Source organism: Pteropus alecto, unplaced genomic scaffold (genome assembly GCF_000325575.1).
Source record: "Pteropus alecto unplaced genomic scaffold, ASM32557v1 scaffold76, whole genome shotgun sequence".
Taxonomy (NCBI): domain Eukaryota; kingdom Metazoa; phylum Chordata; class Mammalia; order Chiroptera; family Pteropodidae; genus Pteropus; species Pteropus alecto.
Genome location: NW_006443138.1, coordinates 31,019,889 through 31,045,669, shown reverse-complemented (window position 1 = coordinate 31,045,669; position 25,781 = coordinate 31,019,889). Strand labels below are relative to the sequence as shown.

General features: G+C 43.2%; 1 protein-coding gene across 1 annotated transcript in view; it reads left to right on the top strand.

Moving 5' to 3' along the window:
• The first annotated feature begins 9,929 nt into the window (after window positions 1-9,929).
• The window catches only part of ADA2 (adenosine deaminase 2), a 22,397-nt gene continuing 6,545 nt past the window's right edge, over window positions 9,930-25,781 (top strand). The window contains exons 1-4 of the mRNA XM_006923907.3: window positions 9,930-10,251; window positions 11,540-11,759; window positions 13,017-13,227; window positions 25,165-25,292. Of these exons, the coding sequence (XP_006923969.1) occupies window positions 9,930-10,251; window positions 11,540-11,759; window positions 13,017-13,227; window positions 25,165-25,292 (881 nt within the window). The remainder of the gene's footprint in view (window positions 10,252-11,539; window positions 11,760-13,016; window positions 13,228-25,164; window positions 25,293-25,781) is intronic.

Below are 25,781 nucleotides of genomic sequence, written 5' to 3'. Positions count from 1 at the left end.
CATTCCAGGCAAAGTGAAATTACACTGAAAACTCTTAGAAGTGCAAACATTCACCACATCTGAGATGCTGAAAGAAGGCTGGTCTTTGGGCAAAAGGGAGCAGGTGGGGAGAGAGGGTTGAGAGATGGTTCCAAAGCCAGATAAAGCATGGCCTAGGGGCCAACAAAAGGAGTGTTAGAATTTACTCTTAATGTAGTGAGTAGACTCCGAAAGGTTTCCAGCAGAAAGGGACATGAAGGACATGCTGATATTTGTGCTTTTAGACCTGGAGAATAAATTGAAAGGAGACAAAGTGGAAGTTATTAAAATAGATCAAGAGAGAGTTGTTAGGCATTAGGGTCATGATTGTGAAAATAGAAGTGAATGACTAGAGATCCATATTGGAGGGAACTAGGCAGGGTCTAGTGAAGGTTTGATGTAAGGGAAGTGGACAACACCAGCCAACTCTTCATTTTTTATAGTAGGAATCAGGTTTCTGGCAGAGACCAGTGAGTGCATGGATGTGCCACTTACTAAGAAAGAGAAAATTGGAAGAGGATCAGGTTCTATGGGAGAGGAGGTAAAAAAGTAAAGGCTGAGTTTGAGGTCTGAGTTTACTTTGTTACCGTCACAATATCAAGAGACATAAGCTTCTTAACAAAAAGGACAATAAAAACTTATTGAACACATACTATTTATGAGCCCACACTATATACAATACGGGATTTCAGCAGAGAACAAGATGACACATTAAGAAGATGAGTAAGTTCTGGGGTGCACACACAGCATGGTGACTACAGTTAACAATACTGTAGTGTATTCATGGAAATTGATAAGAGTAATCTTGGATGTCTTTACCCTCATACACACAACTGGTAATTATGTGGACGATGGGTTTTAACTAACTTTATTATAGTAATCGTTTCACAATCTATGCATATAGAAAATGATCACATTGCACCTTAAACTTACAAATGTTATTTTTCAATTATGTTTCTCTCAATAAAGCTGGAACAATATATAAATAAATAAAAAAAGATAACATGGAAGGCAGTAGAACAGAGTGGTGGGGAGCATGTTTCTCCGAGTATATCTGCCTGACATAAAATATGTTACTAATCTGGGCTGTGCTCTACATCTGTAAGCTTACACACTTCAACATTGTCCTGAGGATCACACAGGACAATGGCAGTAGAGTGTTTGAGTACAGTGCCTGGTACACAGTAAATGCTACATAAATGTTAATGATTTTTGACCAGATATTTAATAAGTGTTGCAATATAATGGGGAAGCTAGACACTGAACAAATAATTTCAGGAGTGATGAGTTGTTGCACACGTCAGTCTTACTTTTCAGAGTTTGCCTCTTAGGATTGCGAAGTGATTCCTTGGCAGGGATTCTCCACTCCTCGGTTAATGACGATCTGTTCCATTCTGCTGGAGTAAAACGTCTGTGGTTTGTGTATGACACCATTCATGTCTTCATTCTGCTCCAGGACACTTTACTGGTAAACTCTACATATTAAAAAACAGGAAGAAGGCATTCCCACTGGGGGCCATACAGTCACACCCATGGTTAAAGAGTCAGAGAGTCCTCAAGGGTTGACCCCTATCCCCACAGCCTCACACTATCCATTCTGTGCTCTCCAGTGGCAGTGCTTTCCAAGTCTGTTAGCCTTTTCCCTCCATATCCTTTATATGCCGCCCTTCTTTATTTTTTTAGTTTTAGGCATTAGCTGTGGGCTTCCCAGTACAGAAGATGAGGATTTAGGTCTCTCTCTCTCAGCTCTGCCCCCTACTCCTACCACCACACACACATTTTTTCTATCCTTCCATCATCCCAATGTATTTATATCATAATTTTTTTAGCTCTATATTCAGTGCCATATTAGTAACCTTAAATAGACACCGCTGAGCTATTTCATTTACTATAACTTTTCCTTTTCTGCACAAATCTTTGTATTTCATGGAATCAACAATTGTCATATTTTTTCTCTTACTTAGTTTTCTGTCTTTTCTGCCTTTTTATCCTCAAACCCTTCTCTCTTTATGTGAAACTCTTATTAGGCATCCTACCAATTTCATCTTGAACAACTTTTCTTCCAGAGGCTCTTTTACCAGCCCCAGTTGGTCAAAGACTAGCTGTTCTGGGGCATGCAGCACGGCTCTGGACTAAAGATTTTCCTTTATCAAACTGGGAATTTCCTCTGCCTCTTTCTTGCCTCTGTTTCCTAGATCCTTAAGTTCCTTTTTCTTGGTTTACCCTCTTTTTTTTTTTTTTGATAATCTTAGGTTCTTTACTTGTCCCCAGTGTTCTGAAATTTCACCATGATGGGTCTTGGTGTGGTCCATCTTCATCCATTGTGCTGGGCTTTCCAAGTACCCTTAAAATATGGACTCACATGATTAGTAGTTGATAGATGGTCTTGGGGATGAGGAGCGCGGCATAGGAAATGCAGTTAGCATTAATGTAATGACTAAGTGGAGAGCCAGAGGAGAGAAAGAGCAACTAAGGGGATTGTTTTATAAACTATATAAATGTCTAACCAATATACTGTAAATTTGAAACTAATAAAATAAAGTTAAAAAAAAAGAATAGCTATAAAAAAATATGGACTTACATGTCTTTTAGTCCTAAGATACTTTCTTGATTTTTCTCCACTCTGTTTTCTCTTTCTAGAACATGAAGTTTCCATATATTTGGTTTCTTCAACTGTTCATCCTTTAAAAAAATCTTTTTCCTTCAATTTTTCTTTTCTTAGTCTTTTGTTCTATATCCTGGAAGATAGCCTCAATTTTATCCTTAAAACTTTATATAGTTTTTCATTTTTACTTTGCCATCATTGTTTCCAAGAATTCTTTTCACTCTCTTTTCTAGTGTCCTCTTTTATAGTGTCCTGTTCTTGTTTCATGGGTACAATGTCTTTTCTTAGCTTTCTGTGGCTAATAATGTTAGATGAAGTTTTCTTCTCCTTCCTATTCTCTTTCTCCCAAGATTCTTTTTGCTGTCATAAATAGCATTACTCAGATGTAGTGACTCTTGGCTGTCTGCTTTTATTTAAGAGTGGAGTTCTAGAAGCCTTGTGTACATGGGGAACGGATGGCCATTGGCCATACTTTTTACTGTACAGTGACCTGGCAAATCTTTGTCAGGATTATTAGGTCTTTTCTCTGAGGCTGGTTAAAGCCCCAAGGAAGGCTTTTCTCTTTTCTTGACTGTGGGTGTAAGTTGGTTGCTGCTGTCTGAGGGAGTAGTCAGGGGGAAAAGGCTTAGGAGATTTAGTATTATGTATAAAATTTCAATACTATCCCCATTTTTAGTATGCTATCTCCATCCTTAACTAGGTCAGAAACTCTGTTTTACCCTTCCCTGAAAACAAATCTGTACTGCTCTGTTAAAAAAAAGAGTGGGGAGAACATCTGTGGCTCTCGTTTTATTGTTTTTGTTTATAAATGGTCTAGCTTACTTGACCTTTTTTCTAGATTATGAAAATATATCTAATAATCCCTCTATTCCTCCTGTGTTGGATCTACCTTCACCCCTGCTTTCAGAGGTATTTTGAGTTATTTCTTGGCTTTTCTCACTGCTGGTTTAAGATTCAGCTCTTTTAAGTCTTCTAAATTATTAGCACTTATTCATCTACCTTCCAGCTTCCAAAAATATTTTGCTATTTTCTCCATTCCTATTTTCTTCATCCTCATGAATATATGCTTAAAAAAGAAAAAACTCTCCTCACTGTCATTTTATTGGGATTTTGAAGGGGGACTAAAGTTAATTCATGTGTTTAACCTGCCATCTTCAACTGAAAACCAGCCCATACACTTAAGAATATGACCGACTCATAGGAAAATTGAAAAAGCTCTTACTTAGAACTCACAATTTTTGCAAATTTGATTATCTGATTCTTTAGTTCACAGATAACAAGAGGTAGCATATTAAAGGGGAGGGTTACTAGAGAATAGACCTACCAGAAGTAGCAAATTAATTGTATGAGACAGGAGAGTAAAAGCATATGAACAGATATACAAGCACTCTAAGAAGCCAGGAAACAACACACTAGAAAGATTTATGCAAAGACTATTACTTATACTGTATAATTGCATAGTTACTTTATAGTTTTAAAGATATTTTCACATGTATTATTTTACACACATACATACACAAACTTATTTGGTAAAAATCTTAGTAGAAGTCACATGTTATTTTCCCCTTATTGCAGATAAAGGCATTAAGGCTTATGGGTATTAATTTTTTTTTCAATATCACATGGCAGTTCTGTGAGAGACCTAATTTATTTGCTTCCTAAAAATACTTTGGTTATTAAAAGCACAAACTCCCAGGGGGGTGGCTCCATAGTGTAGTGGTTAGCACGTCTGCTTTACACGCAGAAGGTCCTGAGTTTGCACCCCAGGTGGAGCCACAGACCATGACCTGGGTGCGCCAGGCCCCCTGGGTGTGCACCACCAGAGCGTGGTAGGAGGCGCCCCGCCTTCAGAGATCCAGTTCTTAAGGAGAAATAGCAACATCCATAGGTCAAGGGTGGAAGTGGGGGAGGGGGAAGGGGGAGGAAGGGAAGGAGGAGGGAAGAGGGAATTAAAGAGGAGCGGGGAGAAGCACAAGCTCCCAGTATCTAGAAAAATCTTCTCATGCCTGATAATGTCTATTCCTGTCCTACCTTTGATGATTGGGGCTCTCCTCCACGGATCTGCTCTTCTGTGCCGAGCGCAGGGGCTCTAGGCATGTGGCTCCCCACCAGCTTGAAGACCTTCCATTTCCTTGCTACAAGGAAGGACAGTAGGTGGAAACTGCCAGATGCTAGTCTAGTCTCTACTCCTTACCAGCTGTGTGACCTTCAGCAGGTTACCTAAACTCCAGGTGCTTCAGTGTACTCACTTGTCAAGGGGGGTTAGCAATAATCCCTATAAGATCACTGCAAGGATTAAATGTGTAAATATATATAATTTTCAATAAGCTTTAGCTGTAATTATTTCCGTTTTCTTAACTCTAGGGGTCAGAGAATCTTATTTATCATCTATAAAAATGGTGTATCAAGCACTTTAAACCTTTACCTTAGAAAACTCCTATACTCTGCTCTAAGTTATGTACAGCAACAGCATATAATTCATGATATTTGTGGGGAAAAAGTTGTTTTAATGAAAATGCCCCTTAAATATTTGTGTAGCCATAGACCACTTTAATTCCGAAAACCTCTCCTTGTCTTCAGTTTTGGAAGCATAACCTACCTGTCTTCTCAGGCTTTATTCCACTTAAGTTTAGTTTTGTAGTTGCTAAAAGATGCTGTGGTTCTCTTTATTTGCCCTGTAGATTTTCAGATTGTGAACAAAAGCCCAGTTTCACTTCTGATGGTCATCTTCAATAAAGCATAAAACACAGAACCCTGTATTCCATTTTATAGTCTCCATATTTGGCAGAGCACTCTTCTAGAATGGCCTCCCTATTTACACTCTTGCTTCCTGTTTTCAGATGTCACATCTTTTCTGTAGACAGTGCTTACAGCCACATCCCGGAGGGGGCTGATGGCCCCTCACAAGTGACTGCAGTTACAAAGGCCTAGAGGTTGGCTCTAGATGGCTGCCCTGCCCCAGCAGCTTTGCAGAGCCTGCTAGTCAGCCTCCTGGTGCTGACCAGGTTAATTGTTTCTGATCCTGTGTCCAGGTAAGTGAGCTGAGCCGTTCCCCCGTCTGTCTCTGCCTCACGATCAGAGTCCTCCATGCCCTTAACCCAGGTAGATTGTTTAACATGGAAACTCCAGCCTCAAGATCCACAACCCTCTGCTGGCTTTACTGCGCTCCCTGGCCAGGTCATGAGCTGCAATCCCAGAGCCAGGCTTTTAAGATGAGAAAATTAATTCCTACATTTAACCAAAGGTTTTGGAAAGAAAAGCTTTATCTGTAGTTCTGATCTGGTATTTTTAAAAATCTTCAAATGATTTATGTTCAAAATCGGTGATCTGCCCTTCTTACCCTTTTGCTTTAATTAACTTTGGTTTTCCTTACTACTTACTTGTTCCTCCTGAGTTCTCTTACTTTTAAAAAATCAATCTTGAGGTCTTGATGAGGGTATTTCTAATTCCTCTATGTTTTCACTTTTGGATTTCATCTTATTTACTAAATGGGTGATCTTTTTACTTTTTGGAGATGACAAGGGGCCCAGAGGTCCAGCCATTTAGGAGTTGCAGAAGTGGAAGTGCCAGAGGGTTTGTGTGTATATTGGAGGCAGAAGGCCTTGGAGATGGGTGAGAAGGAAACGGGTGCATAGCAGATATGCAGACCGTGTGTGCAACAGAGAAGTCAGTGGTACAGCCTCACGTGTCTTAATTCGGTTGGCCCAGGTGATGTATCACAATAGTTACTTCTAATAATAGTAATGGCTGAGATTTATTGAGAACTTCCTCCACTCCAGGTATGTTGCATGTATTCTTCATTTAACCCTGGACCCTGTGGGCCTTGAAAAAGAAGATACTAAGAAGGGCATCTGGTGGCTAACTGGGTTCAAATTAGTAAAAAATAGCCTAGTATCCATCTCTACACAGAGGTCTCTCATGCAAACTGAGCTTCAGAGATAAGCCTGCACTAAGGCATTGGCCTTCTGTGGCCTTCTGCTGCCTTCTGCGGCCTACTGCACTGAACTACCTTTCTGTACTGTGTCTGTGGGCAGAGCTAGCTTTGTAAAGGAGTTCCTGGGATTGTATTGCATCCAACAGGACTGAGATTTCCTTGTCCAATAGGAGCTGTGCAGTTATAACCCCACATCGTCATCTTCAATGACCAACCAGAGTGCCTCCATTCTGTCCAATCAGGACAGTGCCTTTTGGACCAATCAAACTACGAGGATTTGGAGTCCTCATTTGTATGAGGATGGACCAATTGGGAAACAACAGGGGCAGGGACTTTTCTCTATATAAGTGAGCTTCCCTCTGGCTCTGGCAACCTCTTTCCTTTTCTGTAGGGAAGTGTAGACAGAGTTTCTCTGGTTGGGCTAGAGCTGAAATCCTGAAGGACTCTTGCCACAGCCAAGTGGAGTAGGAGGAGCATACCAGAGCAGAGCTGCCTTGCCCTAGGGCTCCTTCACAGCCATGCTGTTCCACGGCTCTGCTGAATCACAATTGAACTGTTTGCACTGAGTAAAGTTTCCTTCTTCACACTCCAAACTTGGGATTCTATTTGGCATTGAATTGATGACAACCACTTGTTGACAACCCTTAGTGTCCTGCTCCCACAGTCTTGATTTCTCCCCCTAAAACATTTACTTTTTGTTATTATCTACATTTTTACTCTCTGTCCAGGGGTTTGCTCCTCTAGTTCACACACATTTTGTGGAGGGGTACACTTCTCAAAGTTCATGAGCAGATGTTAGAGTGCTTCCTTGTGGTACTTGTCCAAACCTATGTTCAGAATCCTATGTTCTGAATCCTACACAAACAGTGCACACAAATACACATACCCTCCCCTCAAATAAATATAAAACCCGCACATGCCCATAAACTTGTAAACACACATAAGCATGTATAAACTCCCCAATGAACAAACATAAACACAGCAACATACACAAACATACACAACATACACAAACCTGCTTGCTGTCTTGGCCCTGGCAAGTCCCATTTTCCCTGCCCCTCTTCAGAGGCCTGTGCAACATGAGGCTGGAAGGAAGTGAAACGTGCCTTGACAGGAAGTGAAACAGAATGTTGAGCTTTTTTTCTCCTGCTTCTGACACAGCTGTTGAGGGGACTAGGCAAACAGTCTACGGTTTCTGGAGCTGCTCTGAGGTAACTGGGATCCCCTGGGGTGGGGGTCTGGATGGAGCACTGGGCTTGTGAGGTTACCGTAGGTAGCTGGGAAGTTGGGCGCTTAGTCTTCGTTCACCTGGCAGCAGCTGTCCTCTCCCCTCCCCTTTTGGTGGGGTGGAAGAACTTAGGCTTTCTCCACAACAGGTTTTTGAAAATGGTTGTGGTCCCAAGGACATTGACTCAGAATCACAAATGCATGATCTGTTCCTTTGTTCTTAGTCTGAAAAGAAAGTATTTTTGTAGAGTTTTCATTCATCCTCTTTTCAAAGAGAAGGAAGATGCGTAAACATAGAAAAAGGGATTTTTCCCCTTATGCTTGACCAAGCTGGTCCTGACCAGTATTAGATAAATTTTGTCTGGCAGGCCAGGAAAAGTCCCCAGATGCTAGGCCACAAAAATACTTTTAGAGTCTTTAGAGAGGATGGAGTGGAGATTTTGGAACTTGGTGGCTTCTGTTATGTGTCACTAGGAAGAAAGAGACAGGGGGCTGGGGCCATTGAGTGGACGGTGCAGCATGGAGGTAGATGGAATGGCAGGCAATGTGGATGTCACTGTCCTCTTGCCTTAGAGATTTCAGTTGCAGGCAAACACTGTAGTCTGAGGAGAGATTCGAGGACTTAATGAAGTTGAAGTGTTCTTCAAAAGTCTGTCTCTCTGGTTTGGGGCTATCTATAGCTCCGACCATAACTGTAAGACTAGAGTAAATGCTAGTCCTGAAAAGAATCTGGGATATAATATATCTCAGTGATTACCAAACTTTCCATTTTTATCAGGTCCCTGCACCTCTATTTACATAATATATTTCTTTAAAATAATTTGCTTAAAAATTTTTTTATTCAACCAGAACAGTGATATTTTGTATCACTGAAGATACTTTGGGAACCACTGATATAGTCTAATTCACTCTTTTTACAGGTGAGCAATCTAAGATCCTTAGACATTAAGTAATTTGCCCAAGGTCTTACAAAGCCATACTAATTTGGGACTGTTCCTGAGGTCTCCTATTTTAAGGTCTTGATTTTTTCCAGTATAATAACATATTATACTTTCTTTCCAGTAAAACATATTATACTTTCAAGTATGCAGAAAGAATTCATAAATGTAATTCAAATAGATAATCATGTAAAGTGCTAAACATAGTGCCTAGTAGGAGACTCAATAAATACAAGTTTCTTTCCTTCCTCCCTTAAATCCCTACTTACTGCCCACCTGGACTAGCCACTCCCTGGAAGCTTTTAGAATCATTTAAATGCTAATATTTTGAAATATCAAGATGATGTATCTTGGTGTCACTGTTGAGTAATTGGCTGTGCTAGGTAGGTATTCAACAAGTCTTTTCAATCTAGAGACACAAGTCTTCAGTTCTGGGACAATTTCTCGTATTTCCTTTATTATCTTATTATTTATTTATATTATTTGTATTATTTTATTTCCTTTTTCTGCCATCTATTTTTTTTTCTTCTGAAATATCTGTTATTTGGGTGTTGAATTTTCTGAACCAATAACCATCTTGTTTTTTTCTCTCCTATTTTTTCATACTTTCTAAAACTTTTTTTCAATTCCATCTTTTAATATTGCTTAGTAAAGTTTTAAAATTTTAGCTTCATATTTTAAGTTTTAAAAGCCCTTTTTCATTTTGTTTATTTTTCTGTTCTTGTTTTATGGATACAATATCTTTTCTTATCTCTGTAAAGATATTTATTACAGTTCTTTTGACTTTTTCTTTTATTTCCTGCACTGTCTCCATTTCCCTTTAGTTCCTTCTCTTGTTTTTTTTAAGTTTCTCTTTCATGTTGGAGCCTTTTTTTTTCATATGCCTTGTGATACTTTGCTCTACGGTTATATTTAAAAGTGAAACACTAAAAATCTGATTGTAATGTCTTGCTCTATGTGTAAGTAGGCCTTCCTGACCAAAAAACTCCACTACAAGGAGTCCTCATGTTAACCTTTTATTTGGGAAACCCCTCCTTATCTGTACTTGGAGTTCTTTTCTCTGGGGTCTCAGAAAAGAAGCCTTCAATACGCTACCTTCTGGTAATGAGAACAGGGTGTGAGAATCTGTAGATTTTCATTTACACACTACCTTTTTTAGACCTATTGAGTCTCCATCTGAGCAATTTCCTCTCTTCCAGGCATCTCAATGTTGATGGGTGGCCCATCTGTGTGGCCAGCCCTGCTCTCTCTGCTTTTGGCAGTGGCGGCGTCTTTTTTCTGCTCAGCCATACCCATAGATGAAGCACGAAATCAGCTGTTGATGAGAGAGAAGACGATGCAATTGGGAGGACAGCTGGTGCTGAAGAAAGAAGAGGAGCTGGCCAATGAGAGACTCATGGCCCTCAAAAAGGCTGAGATGAAGCAGGCCATGGAAACTCAGAAGTTCCCACCCAGCATGCACTTTTTCCAGGCCAAGAATCTCATTGAGAAAAGCGAGGTGTTTAATATCCTGAAGAAGATGCCAAAAGGTAGAGATTCGGAGGGACGATTCTGGGTTTCCTGGGAAGTTAGGAGAAAACTAAACTTGGAGCTGTTATTGTTATTGGAGCTGCTGTTTTAAATGGAGCACAGAGAATGCCACTCAGCTACTCTGTGCCTTGTTCTTCCTGGCAAATGAGGAAAGGTGCTGTTGAAAGGTGGCTGCCGTTTTGCCCTGGAGAACAAAAACCCTGCTTCTGAGGAAACTCAGCCTCAGAGGGAGAGCAGAAAGTGGGCCCTGGGTACCACTGGTCTTCTCTGATAAAGCTGGAAAAGCATCCACCCATAAGACAGTATCCTGGGCTCACAGGATCCTAGTTTTCCCTTCATATCTTCCCTCGCACTCCTTTCTTCTAGCCTTTTTCCAGGGTCTAAGTTACCAAATAAGATACATGAAATAGCATCTTGGATAAACACATTTCTAGTGTATTTCTACAGTATAAACACATTTCTTTGGATAGTAAAATAATTATCCTGCGTATGTAAATAGCGGTTTGCAGCTCACAAGGACTTTACCTTTTAAATTTAATGTTACAAATAGAGATTAAAAAAAATAAAAACTATGAGGTTGGTAAAGTAGCATCCCCAGTTGATGGAGAATGTAAGGTTTAGAGAGGATGACACACCAAAGCTCATACAGCTGGGACACCTGCCAAGGGGCCAATGCCAAGGCCAGGTGTGAAGACGGAGCAAGAAGAACAGAGGGACAGTGTATACTGTGCCTTGAGGAGCATGAGAGTCAAAATTGGTGTCAGGTCTGAAGGACAAGCCTGGGGCCTCAAATGGTAAAACCTGCAGGCCAGAAGCTCAAGTGGAAAGTAATGGGTGGGGTGTTGGGGAGCAGGGTGAAGGGGTCAAGGAAAACTGCAAACATGACTGGGTGGGAGCAGGGACTGAGGCTCATTCTCATTACATCCCTTCATGCAGTGTTGGGTGATAAGGCTAGAAGCTGATGGAGCCTTAACTCAAACCCTGATCTTTTGCTTCCAAGCCTGACACTCTTCCAGCCTACCATGCTGCCTTTAAAGCCAAGGAAGCCTCATTTTTAAACTTGAGCAAAAAAGGCAATGGTCGTCCTCGGGAGACAAAGGCAGCCTAGAAGTCTTCGAGCTGGACAGGGAAGAGTACATTATGTTCAGTTCTGAGGAATGTGGTCAGGCAGAAATCCTGGAGCTTCCCACCACTTCTTGTCCATCTACACTGGGCTCACAGCCCCCGAGCCCTAGAATCTGGACTCAATGCTCAACCTACCCCCTGCTCTTTTTCTTCCCTTTCCAGGGGCTGCTTTGCATGTCCATGACATCAGCATCTCAAGTATGGACTGGCTGGTGAAAAATGTCACCTACAGGCCCCATTGCCATTTCTGTCTCACTCGAAATGGGATCCTGATGTTCAAATTTGCTTACCCAACTCCACCCTCACCAGCAGAATGTTCAGAGTGGATTTTGTTGGAGAAGTATCGAAAGAAGCTATATAATGTCACAGAGTTTGACAACAGGTGAGTAGTGGTTCAGAATGTGTCATGTGCCTATCATAGTTGGGTAGAGTGCTGGTATGTCTCCCTTGGTACACACCCATATGTAAAAATCTGGCCTTAGAAAAGTCAAGAAGTTTTTCTTTTAACTTTACAGGATACTTTACTGCAGAAAGGTATTCAACACCTCTTCTCTCCATGGGAAGTACCTGATATTTAAAATTCAATTTATCAGCAAAAAATATTGACAGCATTACTGTTGTTGCATCAAATGAAATTTGTCTCGATGGTCAATAAGACCAGAAAGAAGAAAAGTTCCCAGCTCCTGGAGCAATGACAGTCTAGCTGGTGGCTAAAACAGCTTGAAAATATGATGGAAAAATTTCCTAACAAACTTGTACAGTAATATTATAAGTAATAATTATTTTAATCACATAATCATCTATAGAGTACTTTCATGAGGTTATTTCCTTTTACAAATAAAAAACATGAAGCTCAGCATGGTTAGGGAAGTTGCCCAAGGCCACACAGTTGGTAAATGGCTAGTTGGGGATATAAACCTGGTCACGTAGGGCCACGTCCAGGGTTATTTCTACCAGACCCACTGTATTAGTCTGCTAGGACTGCCATCACAGAATACCACAGACTGGGTGACTTAAACAACAGAAAGTTATTTTCTCACTGGTCTGGAATCTAGAAGTCCAAGATTAAAGTGTGGGCAGGCTTGGTTTCTCCTGAGGCCTCTCTCCTTGGCTCTCCTCTCTCTGTGCTCTTGTGGCCTTTCCTCTGTGCACATTCATGTCCTGTGTCTCTGAGAAAAATCCTATTTGATTAGGGCCTTACCCTTATGATCTCATTTACCCTCAATCATTTCCTTAAAGCCCCTATCTTTAAATACAGTCACACTGGGGGTTAGGGTTTCAACATATGAATTTGGGGGGGGTGGGGGACAAAATTTGGTGCATATCACTACCCAAAAAGAGCTTGGTCTAGGATGTAAGTACAGCAGGGTCAGATTGGCTAAGCATGCGAAGGGAAGCACGAGAGCCTGGTTGGTGGGAACGTCCTACCTGAGCCGTCTCCTGGTGGGTACAAAGCGGGTCTCATGGCGGAGGCCTCCACTAAAGAGCGCGGATGCATCTCTTTGCCTCTCACCACTGCTCACAATGATGCATCCCAGTTTCCTCTGGGTGGGAGACACAAGGCAGGGCTCCTGCAGATGCCTTGAGGTAATGGCCTGAAGCACGCCTCCTCAACAAACCTCCTTTGTGTTCTGGACAGCCTGCTGAGCAATTTCACTCTGATGACCAAGAACCCCGAAGTGACTTATGCAAACCAAGATATCATCTGGTCTAAGTTTGAAACCATATTCTTTACAATCTCTGGCCTTGTCAACTATGCACCGGTGTTCAGAGACTACATCTTCCGGGGCCTGGAGGAGTTCTACCAGGACAATGTGTTCTACCTGGAGCTCAGAGCCATGCTGTTCCCGGTGAGCCAATCTTTCCTCTCTTCTGTGCTGGCTTGATTTTCAGATCTTACCCTGTAAGTCTTCACAGGTTTCCTACTCTTGTACAGTACAGGACTGAATGATGGCTTCGTCCCCAAGGGGACATGTGCCTTTTCAGGGGCCACCATGAGCAAGGAAACCTGAAATAGACTGGGCTGGCCCTAGCAAAACTGTGAATGTGACCCTCACTGCCTTTTTACCTCCCTTTTCTCATGATCCCAACTTCTCACCTTCTCACAGATACACAGTGCCTCCTGGGTGCTCAGGGTTCCCTGGCCTTGGACTCTGAGCAATGTCTTGTGCCTGGACCTTTTTGACCTGTCTTCTTTCATATCAAAATTTAGCTTCCCCGAGTCCCTCAGGACAATGCTCTTGTTGTGGGACAGGTGAGGAATCTGGTAAATGGATCTAGTTGCATGTAACAGTGGGGATTGGTAAGTTCCTGGAGGCCCTTTCTGTGGAACCCAGTTGCATTTTATCTGGGGTCTTCTATGGGCAATGCTGCCATCACATAGGAACTGGTGAAAAGCCTTGCTCTTTCCCAGGTTTCCCATATGCCTATGACAGTGTCTCCTATCAGAGCTCAGGGCATGGCTCTGGTGGACTGACAGTGCTGGCTGAGGTGCCTATGTGGAAGGTAAGGGTCTTGTGACCCTCTGCCCCCGACTTCCCTTCCTCCTTGGCTGGGGCCCCTTCCTCTCTGCCATCATCTGCTCTTGGTCCAGGCCTTGAGTGGCTTACTGCACAATGCCTTTCCCTTTACCTTCCTCCCCTCTGGGGACTACAGACTCCCTTGCTTCCTGTCTGTTCCACGGCAGGAGCTTCCTCCCTGATTTCTCTTCAAATCATTCTACACTTAACCTTTTCTTCAAGCTTGGTGGAATAAATTTTAACTCTTTGGCATGAAATGAGAGCCTCTCACGTCTAGAGTGTATTCACCACCTCAATGTTATTACTCTTTTTCTAACCAAACCCCTCCCCCTTTCTCACTTCCTCCCTATCTTTTTCTTTTTCTCTCCCTTTCTTCTTTCATGTATTCATTAAATATCTGCAAGCTCCTATTCTGTGTCAGGCACTTGTTAGGTGCTGGGTGTACACATTCATATAGGACAGAACCTATGTCCTTAAGAAGGAAAACAGTTTCTCTCTGGGAGACTCATGGGTAAACAAATACATGTGACTGATATTCTTGCAGATATTAAAGAACCATTACAGGATATAGAGAGAATACAAAGAAAGAAATGGGTTGGTGTTACCTAATGGGTGGGAGAAAAGACTAACTATGCATTATAGAGGAAAGAGAATATTCTAATGAGTCCTGGAAGGTAAGGATGAGTTCACTGAGTCAAAGGACAAAGGTGAGTGAAGGTATTTACATCAGTGGGACTAGCATAAACAAAGGTATAGATTTCTTAGACACTCATTTGAAGCCCATTTGAGACTGTAAGGAGCTCATCATGACTAGAGCCTAAGATTCTAGGGATACTCATTGAAAATAAGACAAGGGAGGTAGACAGAACTAATTATTAATAGTTTGGGCACCATATTAAATGTTGTGTTCTGGAGGCGAAAGGGAGCCACTGGATGGTATTAAGCAAGAGAGTGTGAATACATTTGCAATTTAGGAAGATCACTCTGGCAGCACTGGGGAAAATGGATTACAGTGTAAAGGGTCCCCCTGGTGAAAAAGGGAGAAGATTAGGGACTGGGAGACCAGTAAAGAGACCAGGGAAGCTGCGGGTACAAGATTGTGGAAGACAGAAGCAATGAGAAGGAAGAGATGGATCCAAGCCAGGTGCAGGAGGAAGAATCTGTAGGTCTGGTGATAGACTATACAGGGTGAGACTTCTACTATGTCTTGCTGGCATTTGGCTTGACTTGATTGGTGGTGACTGTTATGGAGATAGAGAATGCAAGAGGAGGAGCAGGGTAGAGAAGGAGAAATGGTCACTTTGCTTTTGAACGTGTAGAGTTGGAGATGCCTATGAAACATCCACATGAAGATGTCCAGGAAGTGATTGGATACATGAGTTTGGAGACCATAGGAGAGTTCTAGCCTGGAAACATAATGCTTGACATTCATCTGCAGAAAGGTGATCATTAAAACTGAGAGAGGATAAGGCTCCCATAGAAGACATTAGATGAGAAGAGGAGTGAGCCAAGAGGGGAGCCCTACAAACATCAAACGAGATGTACAGTTTACAAAGTGGAGTGAAAAGGAGCAGTCACAGAGGTAAGAGGGGACCAGGATAGAGCTCTTCTAGAGGTCAAGGAGAAGGGGGTTTCACATGGCAGGGTGAGGTCGAGAAACGTGTGGCCTGGAAAGAGCGCATTGGATCTGGAAATTAGGAGGTCACCTTTGAGTAGTTTCAATGGTATGCTGAGAAGAGAAGCCTAATTTCCAGGAGTAAAAAAAAAAGGAAATGCACTTGATAAATTTGGGCCAGTTTTGGCTGAATCAAGACTTTGCCTGTGATTTGAGAAAAAGAAAGAGGAAAGTAGCTAGGAGAGAACACTGGGTCCAAGAGGGTCCTTTTTAGGATGGGACTTTGCACACATAAGGAAGGAGCCTGGAGAGGTTAAAATAGAGGGAAGAAAGAGGATAAAAGATGACATGATGTTCCTTAGGACAAAAGAAGAGGTCACTCCAGCAAGCAGGAAGTGAGACTGCCCTTGAACCAGAGAACATTCTCCAAGGGGCAGATACAGACATTGTAAGGATAAGAGTGCAGAACTGAGGGAGGAGGTCCTTCCCGCCTCCCCTTATTTCTATAACAGGAAAGCAAAGATGTTCACTGAGACTAAGGGAAGAGTGGTGGGTGTTTGAGAGAACCTCCTTGGGGGATGGACAGGTTGCTGATCCCAGAAAGATAAACTGATTCCCTAGATCTCGGAAGGCGAGCCTGTGATGGAGACAAGATCTCTGGTAGTTCATGCTGGTGTGTGATTCCCTTCTGTATCACCCTACCCGTAGATATAGAAAATGGTTTAATGGAGCCTAGGTTAGCAGGACAAACGAAGTGGAAGTACTGGGATGAAGACCTGAGGATAATGACAAGAAAGTGTTGGTAGTAATGCATCCAGCTCTCTAGCTGAGACCTGGAGAGCACAGGGAGCACAGGGAGTGGATCAATGAAAAGAGCAGATGCATGGAGACAAGGTGAAAATAAAGGCATAGGAATTTGCAGAGTGGCTGGTAAGGGAGTAAGCAACCTGGAAAGACAGGAGGCAGGGAAGAAACTAGTAAATTTGAGTTTATCAGAAGCGGAGCTGCTTGGGTGATAAGCTCCCAAGCGAGATCCATGAAGTGTCAGTTCAAAGGGATGTGTGTATCCTTGAGATTCAGCATGCCCAAAAAGACCTAAGATGAAATGGCTTCGGAGAATGGCAGGAATTGGGGTGCAGGAGAAGGGGCCTCTCCTAAAGTAAGCTGAGAAAATGGAGTCTTCGGACCACTCTAAGAAAAGGTTAAAGATGACTTTGTTGGTTTGATTTTAAGGAAGGAAGTTTGGAGAGAGTAGAATGGAAAAGATTAGGAAGAGTCTAAAGAAGGGGGACCTATGCAAAATATATATGCTGGCTTTGGGCCAGAAGCAAAGGATGATTGGGATTTCCAGTACTCTGAGATGGACCAACCTCAGATTTACAGACTCCAGCTGATAGAAGCTCAGGCCTCCGTGCTGGAGGGACGCATCTGTTGAGGAGAGAAGTTCTAGGTAAGTAAGGGCTGCTAGATGATTCTTTTGGTCAGTCTATTGAAGTAAACTTTCCCGAGGATTTTTTTGATAGGGGTTTGGGGTTTTGTGGGAGTGGGCTGGATTTCTGAAATTTGGTAGGTTCACGAGAGTTTGAGCTTGTTAAAGGTTCTGAGTGGCTTGGGGAAAGTGACCTTTGGGTACAGTTCTCTTCTATGCTGTATCCAAACTAGTTTGCTCATTTATTCAAATATTTATTGAATATACCAAGGCCATGGTATACCAAGTTTGGTATACCAATATTGAGTATACCAAGTTTGGGGCAGGATCCACAGGATGACATTAATTTGGTTTTGTTACCATATTCCATGGTCTTTATGGGCCCAAAAATTTTATTGTCTATACACCCAGAAGTGATAGGGCTCCAGAGGACTAACACAAATTCATTGACTAAATTCGTAAGAGACAGATATATAAATAAGAAAGTTCAAATGCTGTTTTTCAGAGAAAACTATCAATCAGACTAGACACTTTTGTTTACTGATCGGGAAATTCTCTCCTTGAAGGCAAATCTTAACCTTTTCTGAAGCTAAATTATAGCCATAACGGTATTGGTAAGCCAGAGTCCTAAAAAAGCCCTGTCTCTGAGGCTCTGATTGTCTAAGGGAGTTCATAACAGTGTTCTTCACTTTTGGAAAATCTGATGAAAGCTATCACCCTTTCCCCAGGAGAAAAAAAGAAAGTACTAGACTAAATTGACCATTGAAGACTGTGTTTTCACATGTATCCATATATGTCTATAAAATTTTCCTGGAAATGCAATGTATAGCAACTCTGGATATTTTTGCATACTAAAATTTTAAAATGCTAGGATTCCTAAACCGACTTTACTACCCCAGTTTCATTTAATGGGTTCAAGAACCCTCTAAATAAGGATACACCTGCACCAAGAACCAGTAATTCCAGTTTGTAGGTCGGTGCTCCTTTCTCTTCTTCTGAAACAAAAGCTTCCTTGACTCTCAGCTCTCCCTTTCTCTGCATTCTGGACCCACCTTTTCTCTTAGCTATGTTAATACCTTCCTTGAGGTTAGCTCCAGGCTGGAAGGTGAAGAGCATTTTCTCAGGTGATAGTGTTTTATCTCCACCAGGATCTGATGTTTGTTTGATAGCTTAATTCTGAGTACAGACATGTGTTTCTATATCTGAGTTCTTGGGTAGGAATGAAGCTTACCTTTGCACCTCAATAGAGCTTTCATTAAGTTTTGTGAGTACAGTAAATAAGACCTGGGCACAAACAACCCATTAAAAAGAAAAGAGAGGGTCCAATACATCATTTATTAAGAGAAGAATTTCTGAAGGTGAGGTGACACTGGGCCTGGCCTATGTAGGGTGTTAGAAACTGCTCTTGCCAGAATAATTTCTTCCCATGTTTTGGCCTGGAAAACGCTTCTCTCTCCAAGGATGGGCTCCACCCCCTCTAAGTCCATCCTTCTCTCGGGCTCTGGCGTAAGCCCCGCCTGATTCTTGTGTCTGTGGGGGTCCATGTCTTTCCCTTTGTCTCCTGTAATGTTGATTTGTTGCCTTGTGTTGTCTGTGTCATAACATATAAGCCCTGGTTTTTCAACTAGATTGTGGGCTAGTTCAGACTGGCACCAGATCTGACATTGCCTGGTGTCCTCAGGAGGCACCAATAGGGATAATCATGCTTGGTGGTGGTCCTCAAACCTGGGTGTACATGTGAAAATTCGGAGACACTGTTTGAACCCTGACCTCCCAGGATTCTAATTCTGTGCTCTAGGGTAGGGCTAGGAAGCTGCAAAGTTAACTAGCCCCTCCTCTCTCCTCCTGGTGATTCTAATGTAGATGGTCTGACCTTGACCTTTCAAAGCACTTGCTCTGAATTCATTGCCTCATTTGAGCCTCACGACAACCTCACATTTTACAGATGTGGAAACTGAGGTTTGCAAAGGTCAAAGAACTTGACCAAGGTTATGTTGGTGGTAAGGAGTGACCAGCAAGGTAAGGAGTGACTGTGGCAGCCACACTCCTCTCAAAAGGAGCCCTGGAGAGGGCATCCGGCTTGATTCTCTAGTCCTTCCACCGGAAATTGAAAGCCCCCAGGATGCACTGGGCTGATGCTTTACCCAGAGGGAGTTGGCCCCTGCTAGGGGAGTTGCTTCCAGTCGGGCCAATTCTGGCAGCTTTCTCAGTGTGGGAAGTAGTGGGGGAGATCCAAGTAGAACAGAGGGCCGCAATGAGTGGGAGAAAATTGCAGAGAGTTGGGTGTGGGTGGTTTTGAAGTCTGTTGATTTTCATCTTGAGCCTGGTGGGGAAGTATTTGGGGGAAGTTGTTGAGAAATTGAATTGGAGGGACAGAAAAAGGCCAGAGCCTGGTTTCCTGTCTAGTCTTCCCCCTTTCTGCGGTTGACCCTACCGAGTGGGGAGACTTGGACTCCAGGGCATTTACCCTGGGGACCCTACGCAGCTCTTCCCCTCTCCCCACTCTGCCCTACCCCCCACCTGCCCCCACCATCCCCCAGCCGACTTCCTAGAAGGTGGAGGGCTGCTGGGATTTGGGATTCTGGTGGAGGCTGAGGGGGATGGGATTTGACCATTTGTTCTGGTCTGACCCTGGAACAAAGGCCTCTTGCAATAGAGAGTCTATGCCTTAATGCCCCCCATTAGCCAGGGTAGGGGGAGCCATCAACACATTAACAACTAAAAACCGTCTGCTCTGGAATTCTTTTGCTGAGCCGCACTACCTCCCCCTCTTACTTGTGGGGCTAATTCAGGGCCTGGGATGATGTTGATGGACTATCCTGGCTGCTCAGCCTCCTATTGTGTTACTAATGCTTGATAACAAAGGCTACTTGCCTTTAGCAACAGTTGCTAGGAGGGTCTTATCTCCTGGGCTTCAGTCCCTTCCCCCACAGCCTGAATCTGAGATGCAGACTAGGTCCCGGCCAGTCTGCAGAGTGGAACTCATAACCTGAGAGGTATCAACAGGAGATGGCCCTGCTGGCACTTACTGATGGTGGTGATTGGGGAAGAGGGGGCGGTCTTAGGAAGACACAGGTCAGTGGCAAAGAGAACCCATGATGGTCATTCGAAACACTTCTTGGGTGCTGTCACTTGTGTAACAAGCAATGCTTGTGCTCCCCTCATCCCCTACCCCCTAGATTTTTCCTGGATTCTTAGCATACCCATCATTAAATATTTCTCCTGACTTTTTGCTGCAGTGCCCACTGTTTCATGTTATTGGTGTTACTCTGCAAGAATACGGACAATAGTATTTATCTTTCCAGGCTGTAATTGTGCTATTTACTTGTCTGTCAAATCGACAAAACTGGTAGGTCTTAACCCTAGTTGTATATTATACATTAGAATCACCTGAGGGAGTTAAAAAATAAACAGGTTCTAGCCCAGAGATTCCCTAGGTGATTCTAATGTGTAGATAGGGCCGAGATTCTGAGATGCCCTGACACTAGAGTATAAAGGTGAAGGCAGGGGCCACTCCGATGACAGGAGACACTCAGAGTCAGCAAGATTCTGAAACTTGGCAGACCTCCAGCTCCAACTATGCAGTAAGACTGAGTTTCTTAACCTTTTTAAGCCTCAAAATCTTTATCCGTAAAATTAGACCTACCTACTAGTGTGGTTTTGAGGATTAAATGAGATATGATATAAAGCTCTTGGCATATGCCTGACACACAGAAGCTCAATTAATGCTTGTTAAACTAATCATGTTCTAGTCGTGAAAGCCATTTGCCTTGAGAGTTAGAAATTCTGAGTCCTAGTTTCTGGTCTGATGTAAACTAATTTTTGCATTTGTGACCTTGAGCAACTCTGCTCCCAAATTTCCCTTCTGTTCCTTTCAGCTTCAAATTTCTGTAAGTCCATGATATCAGACAGTAAAACTGTGTAATCTTATATTGGTTTATGAAAGTAATATGTAGTCTGAATAATTTTTCCAGAAATTTACAGTTTCTCAAGTAAACTATAAGGTAAAATTGAGATATTCTAAATTGAGTCCAATGTGTTTTTAATTCAAGAGGACTTGTTACATGGATATAGCAGTTTTTGTATCATTTAGTCTTAGATGAATGACTGACACAACATTGTCTACTTGTACTTACAGATTGTTAGGACAACTGCAGATTTTGAGTTATTTTTCTGTATCTGGTGATAAAATTGTAATGTAATAATGTTATTAACAGTTATCATTTATAAGTGATTTACAAATATTAACTCTTTTCATCCTTGCTCTGATTCTATGAGATAGGAGTGATTTGAGACAGAGTGTATCTCCACTGGGAACTTGAACCCAGAAGGCCGACCAGAACCTCCAAACCAGCTAACAAGTTTCCTCTAACACCTGGTTTCACAGAAATATATCAACCACACAAGCTGGGAGACTGGGAGGGGTTGCAGGCATCTCCACTGGAAAGGGGGTGCTCTTAAGCATTCAGATTCTGTCCTAGGTGCTTCTAGTAAGCCTACAGTTTCTTTGCCTAAGGCCAGAGGCCCAGGAGTACAGGGCACCAGGAGACCAGGAAACACTCTGGATGTAGCTTCAGCATCTGCAGCCCCAGGAGCCAGATCCTGTCTCCGTGGCTGCCCCTTGTAGTGGGAACTTGTAGTGGGATTGGAACGCCTGGCTTTTCCTGGGATAAGTACTGGAATGACAGAATCGGTGACTTGGAACCATTGCCATATGCAAGCCCCCTTCAGGCCTCTGATTGTATCATTCGCGCATTTCTCCATACCTGATTAATCTATCAGATGTCTTATTTTAGGTAGAATTGTCATTTGTCGCTTTTTTTTTTTTTTAAAGGTTCTTTTGTCTTCCTTCTGTTCTGCTAGCACTGCTCCACCAGTCACCTCTCCAAAATCCACCTATTCATCCATTCAAACACGCTGCCAGGGGCTTAGTGCTTTTAAAACACCAAGGAGACAGTACACTTCTTAAGTGAATGCTTCTTTATGGAGCTCCCACTCTGGTGCTACAGGGCAGCGGTCCCCAACCTCTTTGGCAACAGGGACCAGTGCTCCTATAAGAATCTAATGCCTGATGATCTGAGGTGGAGCTGAGGCAGTAATGCTAGTGCTGGGGAGCAGCTGTAAATACAGATGAAGCTTAGCTCTCCTGCGCTGCTCACCTCCTGCTGTGTGGCCCAGTTCCTAACAGGCCACAGACCAGTACCAGTCCATGGCCCAAGGGGTTGGAGACCCCTGCTATAAAGAAGGAGTTGGGAAGATCAAAACTACAAACAACGTGGACCCTACCCTCATGGGTTTACCATCCAGTTGGGGTGGTAAACTCTGGACAGGTGACTCAGTAATGACAGAGCTGTCAGGCATGGGGCAGAAAACTCAGTCCTTCCCTTCTGTAGATCAGGTAGGTTATGCCAAGATGACTTCAAGTAACAATTCTGGGTTGGGTTAATGCAATGATTCTCAAACCTTTACACTCAAAAATTTTTTAAGGACCCCAAAGAGCTTTTGTTTTTATGGATTATACCTAGTCTATCCTGTATAATATAGCGTGTATTAGAAAATACAATCGAGAAATTTCCAAAGCACAAGACTATACAAGTGCACAAGTCATTATCTGTCAGAGCAATGTTGTCACTCATACATGATGTAGCTTCAGGAAAATTCTGAACACTTCATGAGAGAATAACATTGAAAATGACAAATAACATCTTAAAATTTTATGAAGAGAGTTATGACTTTGTAGACTGCCTGAAAAAGTCTAGAGGACCCACAGGGGTTCTCCAACCACACTTTGAGAACCTCTGGGATACAGCATATAGGTTCTTGCAGCATCAAAGATTTGAAGATTCTAACAGAGTGCCTGGAAGTCTGTCAAAGCCTTGGTCAGTGACAGGAAAAGCTCTCTTTAAAAATCCTTGGTAAAGTAGGAAAGAGAGAAAGTAACTTTTCCTTTGTCTTTGGTTGTGTTCTTGGGGCTTGCAAATTAACAAAAGCCACATTAGCAGAAGAAAAGACATTTGACGTTAATATTTAATTTTTATGTGCATGGAGGCCTTCATAGAAAAGAGGTGACTACCCAAAGAAATGGGTAGACCAGGTGCTTCCATACTATTTTAACAAATGGTGATAAATTGTGGAGAAGTAACAAGATAAAGGAAAAGGGGTTTGGGCTTCTAGGGGCAGTAAATTGGGGGAAGGTAAATATATGGGGGAAAGGAATAGAAAATAAAGGTTATTTTAGTAAGGTTTGTTTATGCAGACCCACCTGGGCACTGATTTTCTGTCTCAGGGATAAGAATTGTACTCCTTCTGATACAGGAGTGGGGAGGAGGACATGTCCACAAACAAATTTACGTCCGTTTAGGCAGCAGAGAAAAGGGCAAAGACTTCTGTCTGTGTTTGCTGCTGTTTAATTACCTTTAGGTCAAAATTATCCTTTTGTAAAGTAGCATATTTGAGGATAACATATGATTGTACTGGGATCATATTGATCCCCTTCAGTAAATCATAATAATAATGGGCAATACTAGATATTGAGTTAACAGTACCTAAGGTTCTGCCCTCTGGGAAGTCCTGGCACCCTATAACAGTCAGTAAGCCTGAGCAGGTCCACTGGCCGAGGCAGAGCAATCAAGGAAATTCCAGCCAGGAACAGTGCGCTCAGGGAGCTGAAGCGGCCTTGGAGGGGAGTGTGTGGAATGCCAGGCTTCACTGGGGCAGCAGCAGAGGAAACCAAAGAGCAAAGGCCAGCGGGGCCAAGAGAAGGGGCTGGAAAGAACTTCCTGCTCACTCCACAACCCAAGCAGCAGAGCAGAATCCCCACTCCTCTGCCCGAGAGAAAGAGCAATAAGGCTGTTCTGTGGGTCTGGGGAGAAGAGGCCTGCTGGGGAGGCTGACCAGGGAGAAAGGGAAGGACCCACAATGGTGTAGCCAGGTGGGAAATGGGAAGTACCCTGGGCTGGGGAGAGTGGTGTGAGGCAAGTACCTGGTGGGAAACGAGAAGAGAGCACCTGGCTGCTGTGACGCCAGGGAAATGAGAGCTGACTGCAGAAAGGATTTTTCTCCTCTAGGATGATGAGCTCCCATTTCGCCTTTCAGCCTCAGCTCCCTGAACCCCTGGCAACTCTGGCTCTGTGTAGAGCCCCTGTTTCCTAGGCCAGGACCAGTAACCCTTCAGCCACAGGCCACCTGTGATTAACTGGTTTGCTTGCAGAGCCACCTCCCCATTTCCTGTTTATCAAATCCTTCTCACCTCTCAAGGCTCCATTCTAGTGCAGTTCCCCCAGGAATGCTCCTACCCAGTTAAAGGAACCCCTTCTTCCTCTGAGACCCCATATATTTGTATTGGTGGAGAGTCTATCTCTCCACTAAATTAAAAACTCCTTGAGGCCAGGCATCCTGTCTTATAGCATTTGTTTATCCCTCCCAAGGCCTAGCCCAACGTACTGTATACTGTGGGCCTTAATTAACGTCCATGGAAATAAATGGAATTCTGTATATAATTTCTTCTCATCCTTCCTCGCCCTACAATCTGCAAACACTCCCACATCTTGTGCTGACCTAGAACTGCCAGTGTATACTAACTACCACTTTGAGTTGAGTGAGACCTGGCCTAGTGACGGGGAGGGCTGAGGGAGCTGCAGGGGACAAACTCCTCTTCCAGCAGTAGTTCGGAGTGGCTCAACCTGGGAGTGGGCACTTTAGAGGGATCTTCTTTACACTTTTTCCCCATTATGTTTCTCCCTTCCCCACTTCATCTCTTCCTTTTGTTTTGCCTACCGTCCATTCCTGGATCTTCTAACCATGTCACTCTTGGTGTCTCTAGCAACTGTGGCCACCTCAGGAGTACTCAACTTGGGGGTGGGAGAGGGGAGATGAAGTGGGTTTTTGGATCACTCTTTCTGACTTGTGTCCTGCCCCAGCTGACCTGTCCTTCATTCATTATACAAATACTTACTGAGCACCTACCATGCGCCAGGCACTGTTCTAGGTGTGGGGACCCAGCAATGAATGAGACAGGCAGACATCTCCACCACATGGCATCAAAGAGCATCATCATCCCAGATGGGGCTAGGACTGTCTCTGATAAATGTCAGAGGCTGTAGAAGGCATTGAACAAATAAATTGCAAAGTGCAACTTGGTTTTAGAGATAATTGATAGTGGGAATGAAGTTTTGCTCTGCTTACATCTGATGCCTGGTCAGGACCATGCTTCCTCTCTCCCCAGGTGTATGAACTGAACGGGATGATCCATAACCAAGAGTGGTCAGTGAGGACCTACGGAGAAGTGGCTCGTATGTTTGCGAAAGAGCATCCTGGCTTTATTGGACTCAAAATCATTTATTCAGATCACAGGTGAGAGACAACATGGCTGAAACTGCAAGAGTTGGGAGAATGAGATGTGGGCAGAGCCCCTAGGCTGGGAAGGGATCGGGGAGGAGAAAGAGGGGTAAGAAGGGAGGCTGGGGACCAGAGACTCCTCCATGCCGAAGGGCCCTGGGCTCGGCTTGTGTGTTTGTGTGTGAGTGCAAAATCCTGTCTCTGAAATCGCTTCTAGTTTGAATCTCTACAACCAGACTGAAATGAAGAACTGGGGCAGTTTTCCAGATAATTCTAGCTGTGATCCTGCATCTGCTGGGGTAACTCGGTTTTAGGTATAATGTTTTTGCCTGAATGTTTAGATAATGGCCCATTTCTTTGTTTCAACTTGCCACCGGGGTTTCTGCCTAAAGTCAGTCTTGTGATGTGTGTGGGTTTGTACAAGGGCTTGGTTGGTACCAGCCCCTGAGTGACAGCTGTCTCAGCGTCTGTGTGTGGAGACTCTGTAGCAGCATGTGTGTATGT